Below are 20,605 nucleotides of genomic sequence, written 5' to 3'. Positions count from 1 at the left end.
TAGTAAGTGGCACAGCCAAGACTCAAACCTAGGACTAACACAGCCCACCTATTTATCCACCATTTTATCATGCCTCATACATGCCTTTTTAGTAAGGACTAATGATAAAGTAATGTGATGGCTTTAAAAGCAACGCCCAAATCAGAATTTCTACATTCAAACTACTATTGTCTCATCTTTCAAAGCAATCATTATGCAAGGCAATATTATTCAGGTGACACTAGCATTGCTTAGAGCTTAGAGCTCTTTTGAAACTCTTGTTTCAAAACTCTTGGTGTCTACGATTAGGCTCTTTCCCAGGGCCTATAAAATGGTGAGCAAAACCAGAAACAGTCCCCTCTGTCATGGTGCAGAGAGCCCAGGGTGAAGACAGAAGATGACTCCAAGAAATATAAAATTTCAAATGTGACAAGTATTGGAGGAGAGGTCCATGTGGACCTGGAGACACTGTAACAGGAGATGTGTGTGGTCAGGGAAATCTTTCCTGAGGAGGTGGTGCTGAAGGTAAAATTTATAGGAAGATCATGAGTTACCTAGGTGAAGAGGAGAGGGAACCCAGAGGGCACTGTGTGTGCAAAGACCCTGTGGAATAAGCAGGATGGAGCAATAGGTAAGGGAGGCCAGACCCATCATGGCTTTGTAACTCATGTAAAGGAGTTCTGAATTTGTCCTGAGTGTCCTAAGACTTTAAAGGCTTTCAGACAGGAGATAAAATGACCAAATTTACATTTTAAGAAGATCACTCTATTTGCAGGGTAGAAATATATTTGATGAGGGCTGAATGGATGCAGGGAAACAAGTTTGGATACAACAGTGGGTCCAGCCTAGTGCTGGAGGTAGCTGGGCTGAAAGTGGTGATGGTAATGAAGATGGAGAGAGAGACATGGATTCCAGAGAAAAAATTTAATAGGTAAATCATTTTGTGGTTCTTGGTGAAAACAAGTAAATGTGATTTTGGGAACTAGCTTAAAGCAATTCAGAACCAAATCTATATAAATAAAAAGCAGGCTTGGTTGTTTGCTCAACCAAGCACTTTAATAGCACTCTTTAGAGACTTCAAAAATGTGTTAAGAAAGGGGTAGCATCATTCAAATCTACATTCAGCTAACCCAAAATAACTTCTTTGAATGATATAGATTATTTCTTCCCTAAACAGATATAAACTTTAAATATATTCTTAGGCACAGTCCCTACCATCAGCTCATGATGGCACTAAAAGACACGAATAATGTTTACCTAAATAAGTATAAAACGAGGTACTATTTAAGCATGACAAGTAAGAGAAATAAATAATGTAAAAGAGATAATTTACATTATAAATAATGTAAAAGAAATAATTAAAAAAATTCTAGACAGAACATATTAAAATCAACCTCTTACCGGCTCTATACTAAGCCAAGTAACTTACTTGCTCATAGAAAAAAAAAACCCTCGCTTAAATATTATTGGATGGTATTGTACTCCAAATTGAAAATATCTTTTAGTGGAAATTACAATTCTTCAAATGTTTTTTTTTAATAGGAGGAATGCTTATAAACTTGCTATTAATTGAGAATTTAGACAATATTAATTTTCATAGATCAATTTATTTAGAATTACAAATATCATTAAGAATAAAAGATTTATACATTTCTTAATTAATATAGCAGTTTAGCTAAATATAAACTCTGCACTAAAGTTTTGCAGTGACACAATAACAACAAAGAATACAGAAGCATTCTGAAACTATACAAAAATCTCAAATGGAAAATAATCTTAAGTTTTATTATACATTAACATATAAAAAGTCTCATTTTATGAGACAGATAAAAGAATTAAAACCATCTCTACACCTATTTCCTAAACTCCAATCTGAAAACAATTTATTATACTTTATAATACTCTATTTAAAAACAAAATTCCAAATACACACTTTTTACAAGATTAACATTCTAGGCAGGGTTTCCTTAAAAAAAACAAAACAAAAACAGAAAATAAACCTTTCTTCTGCATTTCACAGCACTTGGTTATCATATTTGTTTTCCTTATAAAAATCCTTTTTACTTTATAGGTTGTGTACTGTTAGATTTTAACCAGTAATCTGGTTTAAGTTGTGCAAATAAACAAAAATATGAAAATAGTGTATTATCAGTCTTTTTTTTTTTTTTTTTTTTTTTTTTTAATAAATCTCATAACAATAGCACTTTTTGCCCTGAATTGACGGGAAAAGCACATGCCAAATCCACTTGCTGAAATTTAGGATTTTGCAGTAATGTTTCTTTCTTGTTCCTTCATTTTCTTTCAACAGACAAACAACAAAGGTTTCTTTTATAAATTATGATAAATTAAAATATTTAAAATTATAAAATGATCTACAGAATCATGTCACATCGCAAGTATATATCATATATACTTGTAAGTCCATATTTCCCATCTATATTCCAGTGGCTTCCTTAAAACTAGGACTTTGCACACCTTATGGCGTTATCTTTTAAAGACTAAGATGCTGATCAACTAAATCAACTAGATTTGTAATTTTCTGGACAGAATTTCCCAATTGCCACCAATATGCACACAAAGACCATTTTTCTTCATGTTCTCTATTGCAGTAGCTGTCTGCATGCGTTGGGTTGAACTCACGCACATTAAAAAAATGGTCAATATATTCTTCCATGAAATTATACTAATATGTTCAGAAATTTTCAGTTTTAAAATACGTGCTAATAAACAAAAGTAACATAAGCAATACTACTGCAGCAGAATAATAAAAGAAAAATAAATATAATGCTGGTCAGTAATGCTGGTTTAAGAAGCAGTACAGTATATTAAAATGCCTTATTTGGAGATTTTAATTTCCCTTGTTTTCCAGCAGTTCAGTTATTTGGTATTGGGAGCCTATATAAAGGAAAACAAAAACAATGTCCTATGCAGTTGAAATAATTAAATCTTCTCAGTCTCTGTTGGTGTTATTTGCTGCAAAGGCATGTAAGTTTCCCATCTGGCTCAGGCCACTCTGAATATGTGCCACATGGATTTCTACATTATTCTGAAAGCAACTAAAGAGAGAAGAAATATGATTAACTACTTTATTTCACAAAATTAAGGAAAACAAGTTTACAAAAAGAAAGATCTAAATTTTAGTTGGGAAATAGCCAAGAGGATGACCTTAGGGAAAGCATAAGTTAAATCTCCTTTTATAAATTAGCCATAATTCTATTTCAGTGGTAACTGAAAAAGTATGCTCTAAAGAGGTAAAGGGGAGCCACAAGAGCTCATGGAAAGAGAGGACAAATTTCTCTTTGAATAGGGAAGCTCTACTTCTAAATTGAACTTCTATGCTAAATCAAAACTTAAATATTACATATGCCTCTTGTATCCTTTATATAAAAAAATCCATGTGAAATTTCTATTCTGTCAATAGACTGAATAAAATGGAAAAGTCTTTATACATTTATTTACATGATAGTATTATATGAATACTTCAAGTAATGCATAATTCTTAAAACTTATACTGGGAATAATTATAAATTTAATATAAAAATGTGTAGAGTGCACCTAATGAATTACCTGATATTAGAAGCATCTATTGTATTCTTGATGTCATTTAATGAATCTGTAAGTGATTTGAATTCAAAGGAATTCAGGTCTCCTCCTTCTGCTAGACACTAAAGGAAAAAAATATTTTAAAATTTAACTGTAGTCCAAATATAGGCATGATTGTAATTTCTTAGTAACAAATTAGCATAGTTTTGTTTAGTGTTAAAATTAAGAAAATATTTTCCTCTGAAATTTACCTTAATTTGTAACAAAATAGCTGTAAGTCTGGAGATTAAGTCTGTAAGATTTTCGTTTTCAACACAGGGCTGTCCTGTTGAGGAATTTGCATGCCGGACAATTTCCTGTGCTTCTTCTTCACACCTTCGTCTCATATCTGTTGGCTGATCTGCAGGCTGGAGACCCTGGTCTGGAGCAAGCTGAATATAGATGATTGGAACATAAGATGTACAATAATATGGCCACAATTACTTCTGTGTGTTTGTATCCTGTATACCCCACCTCAAACTATTTAAGAATAAGATGCAAAAACTGTGCATCTTTACGCTAAATATTCCAGTTTGTATTTCCTAAGTACAAGGATATTTTCTTACATCACCGGAGTGCAAGTTATCACAATCAGGAAACTCAAAATGGATGTAATGCAATTTTCTAACCCACAATCCATATTCAAATTTCATCAACTGTTCCAATAATGCCCTTTATAGCTATTTTTTCCCCTGAATACATTTGGTTGTCAGGTGTCTTTAAGACTCTTTTATTATGGAATACTTCTTCAGTCTTTCATTGTCTTTCATCATCTTGGTATTTTTGAAGAGTAATGCCCAATTATTTGGTATAATATATCTCAGTGTAGGTCTGTGTTTCCTCATGATTAGATTGCGGTCGTGCATTTTTGGCAGGAATACCACCGAAGTGACGCTGAGTTTTTCTTAGTGCATCATTATTAGGAAGCACATGATGTTGGCTTACCCCATTACTGGTGATGTTATCTTTTTTTTTTTTAAATTTTATTTTGAAATAAATTCAAACTTACAGGAACAGCTGCAAAAACAATACAAACCCCATACACAGAACTCCAGCATACCCCCGACCCCCTTCCCCCGATACCCCAATCCACCAACTATAACATCCTGTCGCACCACCATTTCTTTCTTTCCCTTCCTCCCTCCCTCCCTCCCTCCCTATCATCCATCATCTTTGCCCTGTCTTCTGAACATATGAGAGCAGCCTGCACACATCCTTGAACAAAGAATATAATTCACATATACGTTTCTCATGAACAAGAACATTCTTTTATGCATTCCCTTTAACTGCAGCTAAGAAGTTCAAGAAATTCAACATTGATACAAAGCTTACATTCTATATATTTTTTTTTTCTTATGTCCCAGCTGTGTCCCTTTGAGCCTCCTCTCCTCCAAGGTGATGTTATCTTTGATCACTTGTGAAGATAGTTAAATATCTGCCAGATTTCTCCACTGTAAAGTTATCATTCCCTCCTTTGTAATTAATCAGTATTTGTGAGGAGAGGTTTGGAAGCTACATAAATATCCTGTTCCTCATCAAATTTACACCCATCAATTTTAGTATCCATTGATAATTCTTGCCTCTATCAGTTATTAGTAAGATGGTTGGCAAATGGTGTTTTTCTTGCTCTTCTCATTCCTTCTACATTTATTTGTTGGCTTTCTACTCTAAGAACTTTCTTTCCTTCTTCCCTCCCTCTCTCCTCTCTCCCTTTTTTATTTATTTCAGCATGGACTCAAGGATTCTTATTTTATTCAGTGGGTCTTAATCTGTTACTATCATTATTCATTCTGAAGCTCTAACTGACCCAGATTTGGCCAGTGGGAATCCTGTTAAATTGGTTCCTTTTGACATCCTCATCATTTGTAGGGGCACTTTTTAACTTACTGGCATAGTAAGATGTTCCAGGCTCATCCTGTAATTTTTCAGCCCTAGCCCTAGAATTGGTCTCCTTTTCAGGAAGCCCTGCTTCCTCTTATTTAGGAACAGTATTTAGAAACCAAGATCTGGTTGTTAGACAGGTTCATTGCTATTAGGGTATCACTGCTTCTAGGCTCTCTCAGCAGACACACACATTTATTTATATCAGTATTATAAACACACAATAAACCACGAATTCACACTGACTTTCTATTCCAATCCAACACCCTAGAGGTCATTCTAGTCTTTGCCCTCTTCAATAACTACCTTCACCAACAGTGAGAAACCTGGCTTTCATTATCCTTAATATATTTACTCATTTGCTTAATCCTAGAATATACAGAAAGAGTTTCAGAACTGCTAATCCATACCACTGCGGGGGGGGGGGTGGGGGGGCAGGGGGGACTTACCACCCAGAATTCAATGTTTGTTTGAAGCATGTTTTGTCTTTAGACTGAAGGTATATACTCAACATACTGTGTTTAAGTTATTTGGATTAGTTTTTTTCCCCTTCAGTGTGTCCTTTGAAATATAGTTAGGTTCATTTATTTCTGTTTGTATTCCATTTTAGAGTTTAACTGTATTTGTTGGGACTAAGAGAAATGTCACTCCTACTGCTCCCCAATCCCTATCCCATTCCCAAAATTTCTGATTTACCCTTCCTATGATTCTTTCTTTCTAAAAAATTAAAAAGATACATGTATATTTTATTTCTGATTATTTCTTATCTCAAAAGGCAACATACTATACATACTTTATTGTTTGTTTTTTTCACTTAAAAATATATCCTGGAAGTCACTCCATACCAATGGATAGAGAGCTTCCTCATTCTTTCTTATAGCAGCAAAGTATTCTATTTTCTGGACGTAACATAATTAATTTAGCTAATTGCCTATGTAAGGACATAAGATTTTTTTCTTATATTTTGCAAGTAGCCATAATGCTGCAATGAATAATCTCATCTTTCAATATGTTCTAAAACTTTTAATTGAAGTACAACATAAATACATAGACGTGCCCAAATCATAAAAGGTATAGGTCGGTGGATTTTCACAAATCAACCATGCCCGAGAAATAAGCATCCAGATTAAGAAACAGAACATTACCAGTACCCTGCAGGCCCTCCTAATGGCATTCCAGTACTACATCCCCCAAGGGTGACCACCAGACTGACTTCTAACATCGTAGATTCACTTTGCCTGCCTTGAGCTTAGAATTATACATTCATTATATATTCTTTTGTGTCTGACTTCATTTGTTCAACATTATATTTGTGAGATTCACCATAGGTGTTCATGTAGTTGAGTTCATCTATCCTCACTGTTGGATAGTATTTCCTTGTGTCATTATACCAAAGTTTATTTAGTTTTTTTCTTTGTTTTATTTTTGGCTCTAAGGTTTCTTTTTATTTGGAAGAAAGGCAACAGAACACTGCCTTCTCTGCAAAGAGCATCTCCTGCGGGGAGGTGTGTGAGAGTCAAGGAATCGGTGAACTAAGAGGATGTTTCTCAGTACTCATTTCCCTTTAGCTCCCGACTTATTTTTATACTCATGCTCCTCAGAGCCATCCTCCCCTCTGCTCCTTCACCTTCTTGTCTCGCCCTGTGTCATCTCATTGTATTTCACCCTCCTTGAATGACACAGCACTGCAGTGCCTAGGTATGGAGTTGTGCCTCAGTTTCTCTGCTTTTCTCTCCCTGTCTCAAGACAATTGAAGGGCTATGTTCCACTGCCTGCCCTCTCCCAGCCCCCCACATCACACTTCTCCTGCCCCCAACTACTATCCAACAATGCCTGAATCTGGATGGGTGGGTGTGTAACACCCCTGTGAGGTCAACGCAGGCGCACTGGAATTAGGAGAGCTGGGAGTCCGTCAGTGGGGACTGAGCTTTGGAGGAAGTTATGTACCCCCAGTTGGATGGCTGGCCCCCTCCACCCTGCAGATTCCCACCACCCTCCCAATCCAACATCCAGGGTGTGCACATTCTTGCAGCTACTTTGAGGAACTACGTTACTGGAGTCCCTCAGAGTCAGAAAACCTGCTAGTAGAGGAGGGGGTGAGGACCAGTTTAGGAGGAAGAGATGCCTAGATGGGTGAAGGGAGAAATCCAGGCACCTGCCCAGGGCCTGAAAAATTAATAAAGAGAAAGAGAATGTTTGTCTTGTCACCAAGCCTGGGCTGCTGGCCCACTCATTTCCAGGAGGGAGGTGAGAGTTGTCATAATCATAGCTTACATTCTGGCATCTGAATGCAGGAAGGAGTTTTCAAGTCTGAGGCTTTGTCTAGGGCCAACTCCAGACTGTGAGCTGGCTCCAAGTCCTCAGGGTGGTGCAGAGTTACCAGCAGTTGCTATGGGGCTGAGCCAAGCATGGGACCCATCAGAGGGGCTACCACAGGCATCCATTACCAGCCATTACCAGCACTGAAGATATCAGAGCCCCTGCCAGCTACATAGGTGAAAAGCCAGGAGTCCAAGTCCTGGGCAGGGTTGAGTGAGAATCTACAGTTGACACCCATGGATAGCCCAATGACTGGATCAGCAGCCCCACTGCCACAGGCTCCAGACCCACAGACACTCCTTTGTTCTGTAGGTCTAGGATGTCCAAGATCCCCATAATCAGGATCCTGGTGCCCAGAACCTGATCTATGAAGCCATTATTAAGGGACAGATAGAGGGTAGAGTAGGTAGCAAAGAAAGCTGTCTCCTTGGGGCCAGAAACTGTCAGGTTCCCACCTGTATAGTTCTATAGGGCATTGCAGTAAAGGGATAGGTAGCTCCTAAGGCACAGAAAGCAGATGGCAGCTGCACCAACATATAAATGGGGAGCTTGGCCCAGGGGAGGCATCCCAGGAAAAGGCTAGATTCAGGTGGGCCCCTGAGACGTTTCCAACCATGTAGATGGCTACCATCATGGCCAGAGAGCAGCTAGATACATGGTGAAGAAGTTGCCTTTAATTTCTCCACTGGTGACAGCCTGGACTACAGCCCCCTGAGTGAGGAGCCAGGAACTATGCCAGACACTGTTGGGCCCGGAGGCTGTGAAACCGGAGCCGGTTCTGACTGCAGCCAGGGGCAAAGTGTAGGCCACGGTGGGGATACCCTGTCCCTTTCCCTGTCCACCATTCATTCTGTCTGTACGGGCACTATTTGTGGCACAGCTACTGCAGTTTTGAGGTGGGAAAATGTCCAAATCAAGGTACCATCAAGGCAATGCTTTCTTCCCGAAATCCAGCTGCTGGTGATCCTTGGCTCCTCTGCTACATGGCAAGGCACATGGCAGCACCTGCTGGTCTCTCCCTTCTCTCCCAGATTTGCTTTCAGCTTCTTGTTTCATGGCTCAGTTTATTTAGTTTTGATGGGTGTGATGGTTAGGTTCATGTGTCAACTTGGCCAGGTGATGGTGCCCAGGTGTCTGGTCAAGCAAGCACTGGCCTAACCGTTACTGCAAGAACATCTGTGGCTGGTTAATAAACCAGAAGGCTGATTTGTTAAATCATCAGTCAATTGATTGAATCTGTGACTGATTATATCAATGAAGGGCATGCCTTCCACAACAACAGAATTCAGAGAATTCAATCAGCTGGATTTAATCCAACCGGTTGAAGACTTTTAAGGGAGAAGACAGAGAACTTTCACTTCCTCTTCAGTCAGCCAGTCGTTCCCGAGGAGTTCATCGATGACCTTCATTGGAGTTGCCAGCTTGTTACCTGCCCTACAGAATTTGGACTCGTGCATCCAACCCTACATAGTTTGGACCCATGCATCCTGCCCTATGGAATATGGACTTGTGCATCCTGCCCTATGGAATCTGGACTCATGCATCCCCACAGTTGAGTGAGATACTTTTATAAAATCTCCTATTTACCGATATCTGCTGTTGGTTCTGTTTCCCTAGAGAACCCTAACTAATACAGCTTGGTACCAGGAGTGGTTCTTGAGAAACAGAAACTTAAATGGGCTTTTACAATTGGTTTTCTACTCTGATTAGATTCAAAGGCACTAATGACCCATTTCCAATAATCAAGATGGCACTGACAGTCCATGGAGTAAGTTGGCAATGGAGATAAGCAAAATATGGCCATTTGATTCCCCTCATCATACTCTTGTATGAGGCAAGTCTCTGGGTGACAGTGTTTTTCACACCTTAACAGAGTTTTATAGAGTTAAGAGGTATAACGATGTTGGCTGGTTGTTCTTAGATACATGAGATAAAGTTATAAGAGAAAGGGATAAGCTGAAGGCTTCAAATTTGAATCTTAACAGATATAAAGGTTTCTATGCGTGCCCTGAAAGAAAATCTTATTTCCTATGGTCGCAGACTTGAGATCTCTGAAAACCAAACCCAGAGTCTTGTGTGAATAGCAGATTTACAATGTAAACTTAAATCTCAACCTTGCAGGGTGTTTGCTGTTAAAGTAAAGGAATTGATAGAAAAGAATGGGATCCTGAAACTTGGGATGGGTATATATGGGATGATAATAATGGCAGTGGGGACATTGGAACCCTGGATTCTGCTGAGTCTTTGCTAGATACACCTGTAATGGTCTGCCCTGAGGTAACAGCGCCCTACCCCCACCCCATCCAGTCTGCTCTGAGGAGACAGCTACCCAACTTCCAGCCTGCCTTGAGGAAACAGCTTCCTGACCTCCAGTCTGACTTGAGGAGTCTGCCATCCTGCCTCTGCCTAAAGAGATTAACTTTTCAGTGCCTGCTAAACCTGTAATCACCTTCTCTGAGGAAGCAGCCCTCACTCCTTTGTCTGGAGAGATTAATCCTGTTTTACCAGATGAAACTGCAATGGAATGTTCTGAGGTAACTGGCTTGCAGGAGACTTCTAATGTTTTTCATGACCAACACTCCCACCACTCTTTTCTTCAAGACCTATAACTAGACTAAAGTCCCAACAGGCCCCAAAGGGTAAGGTACAAAGTATGACCCATGAGGAAGTATACTATACTCTGAAAGAACTGCATGAGTTTTCCAATTTATATAGACAGAAATCAGGAGAATATGTCTGGGAATGGATATTAAGGGTGTGGGATAACAGTAGAAGGAATATAAAGTTGCATCAGGCTGAATTTATTGATACGGGCCCACTAAGCAGAGATCCTGCATTCAGTGTTATGGCTCAAGGGATCAGAAAGAGTATTAACAGCTTGTCTGGGTGGTTGGCTGAAACATGGATCAAACGGTGGCTGACGTTACCTGAGGTCAAAATGCCAGAACTGCCCCGGTATAATGTAGAGGAGGGAATAAAAAGGCTTAGAGACACTGGGATGTTAGAGTGGATTTATCATGGAAGACTTGCTCACACACCCCAGGAATGTCCAGAGGACACACCTTTTACTGGGACTGTGCGGAATAAATTTGTGAGACTAGCTCCATCATCCTCAAAGAACTCTGTAGTTGCCCTTCTCTGTAGGTTAGATATTACTGTAGGAACTGCTGTCACCGCACTGGAATCCTTAAACACAATGGGGATAATCGGATCCCGAGATGGCAGAAGCCATGTGGCAGCAGTTAATCGCCAAAGGCAAGCTGGTTGTGGCTACCATGATGGATAGTAGGCTCAAAGCAGCAGTCAAAATAATCTGACATGCAGACACTTATGGCATTGGCTATAGTAGATCATGGAGTACCTAGAAGTAAAACAGATGGGCAATCTACTAAATTCTTGTTTGATATGTATAAGCAGAAGAACTCTAGGTCAAGTGAACAAAAGTCTAACTTGAATTACAAAAACAGAGAGTCATGGCCCCTTAATCAATTCCCAGACTTGAGAGAGTTTACACACCCAGAGCCCCTTGAGTGAGGGAAAGGCCGGGCACCCTTGGGGAAGAACCCTGTTACATTGCCCAAAATTTATAGTTAATTTTCCTCCCAGCTTTCCCCAAGGGAACCTATGGCCTTTTAGCAGGGTAACGGTGCATTGGGGAAAAGGAAATGATCAGATATTCCAGGGAATATTAGACACTGGTTCAGAAGTGATATTAATTCTAGGAGACCCAAAACGTCACTCTGGTCCACCAGTCAGAGTAGGGGCTTATGGAGGTCAGGAGATTGATGGAGTTTTAACTCAGGTTCATCTCACAGTGAGTCCAGTGGGTCTCTGGACCCATTCTGTGTTTTTTTTCCCCAGTTCCAGAATGCATAATTGGAACAGACATACTCAGCAACTGGCAGAATCCCCACACTGGTTCCCTGGCTCCTGGAGTGAGGGCTCTTATGGTAGGAAAGCCAAGGTGGAAGCCACTAGAACTGCCCTTGCATAGCAAAATAGTGAATCAGAAGCAATACTGAATTTCTGGAGGGATTGCACAGATTAATGCCACTCTTAAGGACTTGAAGGATGCAGGGGTGGTGATTCCCACCACATCTCCATTCAACTCTCCTATGTAGCCTGTGCAGAAAACAGATGGGTCTTGGAGGATGACAGTGGATTATCGTAAGCTTAACCAGGTGGTGACTCCAATTGCAGCTGCTGTTCCAGATGTGGTATCATTGTTTGAACAAATTCAACACATCCCCTGGTACCTGGTATGTAGTTATTGATCCGGCAAATGCTTTTTTCTCAATAGCTGTGAATAAGGACTACCAGAAACAGTTTGCATTCAGCTGGCAAGGCCAGCAGTTTACTTTCAGTGTCCTACCTCAGGGGTATATCAACTCTTAAGCCCTAAGTAATAATATCGTCCGCAGGGATCTTGATCATTTCTCCCTCCTACAAGACATCACACTGGTGTGTTATATTGATAATACCATGTTGATTGGACCTAGTAAGCAAGAAATAGCAACTACTCTAAACTTATTGGTAAGGCATTTGCGTGTCAGAGGATGGGAGATAAATCCAACAAAAATTCAGGGGCTGTCCACCTCAGTAAAATTTCTAGGTGTCCAGTGGTGTGGGGCATGTTGAGATATCCCTTCTGAGGTGAAGAATAAGCTGTTGCATCTGGCCCCTCCTACGATCAAAAAAGAGGCACAACTAGTTGGTTTCTTTGGATTTTGGAGACAACATATTCCTCATTTGGGTGTGCTACTCTAACCCATTTATAAGTGACCAGAAAAGCTTCTAGTTTTGAGTGGGGACTGAGACAACAGGAGGCTCTGTGACAGGTCCAGGCTGCTGTGCAAGCTGCTCTGCCATTTGGACCACATGATCCAGCTGATCCAATGGTGCTGGAAGTGTCAGTGGCAAACAGAGATTCTGTTTGGAGCCTTTGGCAAGCTCCTATAGGAGAATCACAATGTATGCCCTTAGGATTTTGGAGTAAAGGCTTATCATCCTCTGTAGATAACTACTCTTCTTTTGAGAAACAGCTTTTGGCCCGCTACTGGGCCTTAGTAGAGACAGAAGGCTTAACCATGGGCCACCAATTTACTATGAGACCTGAGTTGTCCACCATGAGCTGGGTGTTGTCTGACCCACCAAGCCATAAAGTTGGGCATGCACAGCAGCACTCCATCATAAAATGAAAATGGTATATACGAGATAGAGCTCGAGCGGGTCCTGAAGGCACAAATAAGTTACACAAGGAAGTGGCCCAAATGCCTATGACTCCCACTCCTGCCACATTACCTTCTCTCTCCCAGCCCAGAGCTATGGCCTCTTGGGGAGTTCCCTACAATCAGTTAATTGTGGAAAACTCAGGGTTGGTTTACAGATGGTTCTGCAAGATATGCAGGTACCACCCGAAAATGGATAGCTGCAGCACTGCAGCCCCTTTCTGTGATGTCTCTGAAGGACAATGGTAAGGGGAAATCCTCCCAATGTGCGTAACTTTGAGCAGTGCACCTGGTTGTTCATTTTGCTTGGAAGGAGAACTGGCCAGAGGTGCATTTGTGTACTGATTCATGGATTTTACTAATGGTTTGGCTGGATGGTCATGGACTTGGAAGGAACATGACTGGAAAATTGGTGACAAAGAAGTCTGGAGAAGAGGCATGTGGATAGACTTTTCTGAATGGGCAAAAAACATGAAGATATTTGTGTCCCATGTGAATGCTCAACAGAGGGCAACTTCAGCAGAGGAAGACCTTAATAATCAAGTGGATGGAGGCTGGGCAAGATGGCAGACTGGTGAGCTGTAAGTTTTAGTTACTCCTCCAGGAAAGTAGGTAAAAAGCCAGGAACTGCGTGGACTGGACACCACAGAGCAATCTGTCTTTGGGCATACTTCATACAACACTCATGAAAATGTCGAACTGCTGAGATCAGCGAAATCTGTAAGTTTTTGCGGCCAGGGGACCCGCGCCCCTCCCTGCTAGGCTCAGTCCCGTGGGAGGAGGGGCTGCCAGCTCCGGGAAGGAGAAGGGAGAACTGCAGTGGTAGCCCTTCTCGGAAACTCATTCTACTGATCCAGACTCCAACCATAGATAGACTGAGACCAGACACCAGAGAATCTGAGAGCTGCCAGCCCAGCAGAGAGGAGACAGGCATAGAAAAAAAAAAAAATAACACGAAAAACTCCAAAATAAAAGCAGAGGATTTTTGGAGTTCTGGTGAACACAGAAAGGGGAAGGGCGGAGCTCAGGCCTTGAGGCGCATATGCAAATCCCGAAGAAAAGCTGATCTCTCTGCCCTGTGGACCTTTCCTTAATGGCCATGGCTGCTTTGTCTGTTAGCATTTCAATAACCCATTAGATCTCTGAGGAGGGCCCTTTTTTTTTTGGTTTTTTTTTTTTTGTTTTTTTTAATCCTTTTTTCTTTTTCTAAAACAATTACTCTAAGAAGCCCAATACAGAAAGCTTCAAAGAATTGCAATTTGGGCACGTCAAGTCAAGAGCAGAACTAAGAGAGCTCTGAGACAAAAGGCAATAATCCAGTGGCTGACAAAATTCACTAAACACCACAACTTCCCAAGAAAAGGGGGGTGTCCGCTCACAGCCACCATCCTGGTGGACAGGACACACTCCTGCCCATCGCCAGCCCCATAGCCCAGAGCTGCCCCAGACAACCCAGTGTGACGGAAGTGCTTCAAATAACAGGCACACACCACAAAACTGGGCGTGGACATTAGCCTTCCCTGCAACCTCAGCTGATTGTCCCAGAGCTGGGAAGGTGGAGCAGTGTGAATTAACAAAGCCCCATTCAGCCATCATTTGAGCAGACTGGGAGCCTCCCTACACAGCCCACCAGCCCAGAACTGCCCTGGGGGGACGGCACTCACCTGTGACATAGCACAGTCATCCCTCAACAGAGGACCCGGGGTGCATGGCCTGGAAGAGGGGCCCACTTGCAAGTCTCAGGAGCCATACGCCAATACCAAAGACTTGTGGGTCAGTGGCAGAGACAAACTGTGGCAGGACTGAACTGAAGGATTAGACTATTGCAGCAGCTTTAAAACTCTAGGATCATCAGGGAGATTTGATTGTTAGGGCCACCCCCCCTCCCCGACTGCCCAGAAACACTCCCCACATACAGGGCAGGCAACACCAACTACACACGCAAGCTTGGTACACCAATTGGGCCCCACAAGACTCACTCCCCCACTCACCAAAAAAAAGGCTAAGCAGGGGAGAACTGGCTTGTGGAGAACAGGTGGCTCGTGGACGCCACCTGCTGGTTAGTTAGAGAAAGTGTACTCCACGAAGCTGTAGATCTGATAAATTAGAGATAAGGACTTCAATAGGTCTACAAACCCTAAAAGAACCCTATCAAGTTCAGCAAATGCCAAGAGGCCAAAAACAACAGAAAATTATAAAGCATATGAAAAAACCAGACGATATGGATAACCCAAGCCCAAGCACCCAAATCAAAAGACCAGAAGAGAGACAGCACCTAGAGCAGCTACTCAAAGAACTAAAGATGAACAATGAGACCATAGTACGGGATATGAAGGAAATCAAGAAGACTCTAGAAGAGCATAAAGAAGACATTGCAAGACTAAATAAAAAAATGGATGATCTTATGGAAATTAAAGAAACTGTTGACCAAATTAAAAAGATTCTGGACACTCATAGTACAAGACTAGAGGAAGTTGAACAACGAATCAGTGACCTGGAAGAAGACAGAATGGAAAATGAAAGCATAAAAGAAAGAATGGGGAAAAAAAATTGAAAAAATCGAAATGGACCTCAGGGATATGATAGATAATATGAAACGTCCAAATATAAGACTCATTGGTATCCCAGAAGGGGAAGAAAAGGGTAAAGGTCTAGGAAGAGTATTCAAAGAAATTGTTGGGGAAAACTTCCCAAATCTTCAAAACAACATAAATACACAAATCATAAATGCTCAGCGAACTCCAAATAGAATAAATCCAAATAAACCCACTCCGAGACATATACTGATCACACTGTCAAACACAGAAGAGAAGGAGCAAGTTCTGAAAGCAGCAAGAGAAAAGCAATTCACCACATACAAAGGAAACAGCATAAGACTAAGTAGTGACTACTCAGCAGCCACCATGGAGGCGAGAAGGCAGTGGCACGATATATTTAAAATTCTGAGTGAGAAAAATTTCCAACCAAGAATACTTTATCCAGCAAAGCTCTCCTTCAAATTTGAGGGAGAGCTTAAATTTTTCACAGACAAACAAATGCTGAGAGAATTTGCTAACAAGAGACCTGCCCTACTGGAGATACTAAAGGGAGCCCTACAGACAGAGAAACAAAGACAGGACAGAGAGACTTGGAGAAAGGTTCAGTACTAAAGAGATTCGGTATGGGTACAATAAAGGATATTAATAGAGAGAGGGAAAAATATGGCAAACATAAACCAAAGGATAAGATGGCCGATTCAAGAAATGCCTTCACGGTTTTAACGTTGAATGTAAATGGATTAAACTCCCCAATTAAAAGATATAGATTCGCAGAATGGATCAAAAAAAAATGAACCATCAATATGTTGCATACAAGAGACTCATCTTAGACACAGGGACACAAAGAAACTGAAAGTGAAAGGATGGAAAAAATAATCAACTGGATAAGATGACCCGTTCTGTGGATACTAGTCAACCTTTTTATCCAGCCACTCCTGTCACTGCCCAATGGGCTCATGAACAAAATGGTCATGGTGGTAGGGATGGAGGTTATGAATGGGCTCAGCAACATGGATTCCCACTCACCAAGGCCGATCTGGCCACAGCCACTGCTGAGTGCCCAATCTGCCAGCAGCAGACACCCACACTCAGTCCCTGATATGGTTCCATTCACCACAGTGATCAGCCTGCTACCTGGTTGCAGGTTGATTACATTGGACCACTTCCATCATGGAAGGGACAGTGATTTGTTCTAACTGGAATAGACATAAACTCCCTATATGAGTTTATCTTCCCTGCATGCAACGCTTCTGCCAAAACTACCATCCTTGGACTTACAGAATGCCTTATCCAACATCATGGTATTCCATATAGCATTGCTTCTGATGAAGGAATCCACTTTACAGCAAATGAAGTGAGGGAACGGGCACATGCTCACAGAATTCTTTGGTCTTACCATGTTCCCCATCATCCAGAGGCAGCTGGGTTGATAGAACAGTGGAATGGCCTTTTGAAGACTCAATTACAGTGCCAACTAGGTGGCAATACCTTGCAGAGCCGGGCAGTGTTCTCCAGGAGGCTGTGTATGCTCTGAATCAGCGTCCACTCTATGGTGCTGTTTCTCCCATAGCCAGGATTCACGGGTCCAGGAATCAAGGGGTGGAAATGGGAGTGGCACTACTCACTATCACTCCTAGTGATCCAGTAGGAAAATTTTTCCTTCTTGTCCCTGAAACCTTAAGCTCTGCTGGTCTACACGTCTTTGTTCCAAAAGGAGGAGTGCTCCTACCAGGAGATACAACAATAATTCCACTGAACTGGAAGTTAAGACCATCACTTGGCCACTTTGGGCTTCTCATGCCTCTGAATCAACAGGCAAGGAAGGGGATTACTGTACTGGCTGGGGTGAATGATCCTGATTATCAAAGGGAAATAGGACTGCAACTATACAATGGAGGTAAAGAAGAGTTTTCCTGGAATACAGGAGATCTCCTAGGGCATCTCTTAGTACTATCATGCCCTGTGATTAAAGTCAATGGAAAACTGCAACAACCCAATCCAGGTAGGACTACCAATGGCCCAGGAACTTCAGGAATGAAGGTTTGGGTCATCCCACCAGGCAAAGAACCACGGCCAGCTGAAGTGCTTGCTGAGGGTAAGGGGAACATGGAATGGGTAGTGGAAGAAGGTAGTGATAAATATGAACTACAACCACATGACCAGATACAGAAATGAGGACTATGATGACATGAATATTTCCTCCTTGTTTTGTTATGAGAATGTTTGCTTTTGTCCATAAAGTATATATCTTTGTTTTCTTCTCTATCTTATCCCTTTATCATATGGCATAAGTTGTATTTTTCATTTCATCGTATTTAAGTTATGGGGTATCAAGTTTAAGAGTGAATGTTACCCAAGGAGTTGTACCCTATTCTGGAGAGATTCAGTGCATTTCCGGTTGTATGCAGGACAGCTGAGTATTGTTAGCTGAAACATGTGTCTGTTATTGTGTGCTATTTAGAGATTACATATGATTTAAGGTGATGTGTATAGCTGCCAAGGTGTCTGGCCAAGCAAGCACTGGCCTAAGGTTACTGCAAAGACATCTGTGGCTGGTTAGTAAACTAGAAGGCTGGATTATTAAATCATCAGTCAACTGATTGCATCTGGGCTGATTACACCATTGAAGGGTGTGCCTTCTGCAATGAAAGAATTCAATCAGCTGGATTTAATCCGATGAGTTGAAGACTTTTAAAGGAGAAGAGAGAGAACCTTCACTTCTTCTTCAGCCAGCCAGCCTCTCCTGTGGAGTTCATCAAAGACCTTCATCGGAGTTGCCAGTTTGCTGCTGGCCCTATGGAATTTGGAGTCGTGCATCCTGCCCTATGGAATGTGGACTTGTGCATCCCCACAGCTGCATGAGACATTTTAATAAAATCTCATATTTACAAGTATCTCCTGTTGGTTTTGTTTCCCCAGAGAATCCTAACTAGTACAGATACCTTGTAGTAAGAAATGTAATTTTTAGGTGAAACTGTTGAAATTCTCTCATATATAATCATATATGAATGATAATTCACAAATAACCCTGTGATCCATGTAATGTAAAGTTTAAAAAAGGAGGAAACAAAATCGTATGCAAAGCAGTATCACTATGTGTGATGAAACAGTATGTAAAAAAAGATCAACGGGAAGTAAACCAAAACATGGTCCTTGGGGTAATGGAATAAAGAGCAATTATTTTTCTGGATATTGCTAAAATTTTTTGGAGAGCTATATCATTTGTAATTCAAACAAACAACAGAATTGATTGGTCACTATGTGTAAAGCACTCTTCCACATTGATGCTGCAAGGAGTAAAAATGTATATAAAATATTGTTCTGCTAAAAGACCTTATAAAGATACTGGTTTAGTTTGGATTTTCCAAAATGTGAAGGCAGCACTAATAAGCTTCCAATAAAACAGTAGAGGGCATAACCCCTCAAGAGAAATTCATATAAATTACCTACCTCATAGCAGTACTGTTGAACTTTATGTAAAACTTTGTTTAGGTCCTTGTTCAGCTGTTCAAGCTCTAGAACAATGGTTGCATATCTCCGCTGAAATTCAATGCCAATGGGCATGGAATATGATTTCTGAGAAGAAAAAAAAAATCAGATTTTGATAAGATTTTTTGGGCGCAATGCAATTTTCAATTATTTATTGGAGACATGACTTATCTACAACTAGCTAAAGGTTATATTAAAATTGTCTCTCTAGGCCTCAAAAGGGGAAAGACTATTTCATTAAGCCATATGGCTGACAGAAAAAGGTGACCCTCCTGATGGGAGTGCAGTGATAAATAATGTTGCTCTAGCAATAAATAGTAGTGATTGTGCTCTGGTATTAAAAACTAGAGCATACCTCAACATGAAGCAACAGGCTTAAGTAATAATTTGCTCTGCATTGCCTTTGTGTTTTCTTTTAGAATAACATTTTGGTAGGCCTTCCAGATTGCATTTCCTTTTGGCATGTGTAGAAGTTTGAGTATTTTGGGGTTGCAATAAAATAAAGCTAATATAATTGTTTGAAAAGTAAAAAAAAAAAAAAAAAAAAGCCTCTACAATTTGGGTGTAATATGGTATTATTGTTATTTAGGGCCATCATGATATCTGCCATTTATTTTTTTTAAAGGATATTTTTATATAGAAAGTCAGAGAATGTAAATACAGGAAATGTTAAATAGTTGAAACTATATGTATGTTCCTTGCATTAGTCATTCATCAGTCTTTCCATAGATTTGTCATTTTTCAAAATAAAAAGTTGGTAAAAAATTCTGTGTACTCACCTGATGCATTCTACTTAGATTCTCCAACCCAGAATCAATTTAATATAGTATAACGGTTGAGAGCATGGGTGTTAGAACCAGATTATATATGTTCAAATTCCAATTCCATCACTACTAGCTATGTGACATTAAGCAAGTTCTTTAATCTTTCTGTACCTCAGTTTCCTTATCTATAAAATGGGGATCATAAGAATATCTACCTAATGGGGTTATTGCAAGGATTAAGTGAGATAACCCACGTTAGCACAGTGCCTCCCACAGAGAAAATGCTGAATAACTATTACCTGTAATTATCATTGCCATCATTTTACATTTGCTTCCTACCAGGAAGTGTAAATGGAATTTGATTCAGTTCCTTTCCTCTTTTTCAAATACTGCCAATAAATTACACTTTCCATTCTACTCCAGCTATAAATGCTAGAAATGAGACTTCTCTTGTCAAGCCAAATTTAACTATGTTTCCAGAGAAAAGAGATCATGAACTGGGGAAGCACAACTGCTTCTTCTAGGAAGTATGGTTAAGAAAAGAAAGCATACATAGTCTGTACAGGGGCCAACTACTTCTTGGGTCTCAAATCACAGACTTAAAGATTGTTTGAGCTAACAGAAACTTAGATATCATCTAGTTCAACCTTGTCATTTTACAGATGAGAAAACTGTGGCCTAGAAAAGTTAAAAGTCTTGTTTAATAGTACATACTAACTTGATGATGATGATCACTATCAGATATTGACTGAGAGGATACATGATGGGACAGCTTTTCCTCCAATCCCCCAAGCTAGGGCTTGATGGCCTGAGAGGTCCTGAGGGT

The 20,605-nt window shown here is 40.5% G+C and overlaps 1 protein-coding gene across 5 annotated transcripts in view; it reads right to left on the bottom strand.

Moving 5' to 3' along the window:
- Nucleotides 1–2,133: 2,133 nt before the first annotated feature.
- The window catches only part of LIN9 (lin-9 DREAM MuvB core complex component), a 127,460-nt gene continuing 108,988 nt past the window's right edge, over nt 2,134–20,605 (bottom strand). For all 5 annotated transcript variants that reach the window (XM_037811300.1, XM_037811334.1, XM_037811317.1 and 2 more), the window contains 4 exons: nt 18,977–19,102; nt 3,774–3,953; nt 3,547–3,644; nt 2,134–3,035 (listed from right to left, as the gene is read on the bottom strand). In XM_037811300.1, coding sequence (XP_037667228.1) covers nt 2,930–3,035; nt 3,547–3,644; nt 3,774–3,953; nt 18,977–19,102 — 510 coding nt within the window. In that variant the 3' untranslated portion in view covers nt 2,134–2,929. The remainder of the gene's footprint in view (nt 3,036–3,546; nt 3,645–3,773; nt 3,954–18,976; nt 19,103–20,605) is intronic.

Source organism: Choloepus didactylus, chromosome 2, assembly GCF_015220235.1.
Source record: "Choloepus didactylus isolate mChoDid1 chromosome 2, mChoDid1.pri, whole genome shotgun sequence".
Classification (NCBI taxonomy): domain Eukaryota; kingdom Metazoa; phylum Chordata; class Mammalia; order Pilosa; family Megalonychidae; genus Choloepus; species Choloepus didactylus.
Note: the sequence above shows the minus strand (reverse complement) of the source record. Positions and strands in the feature narration are given on the sequence as shown.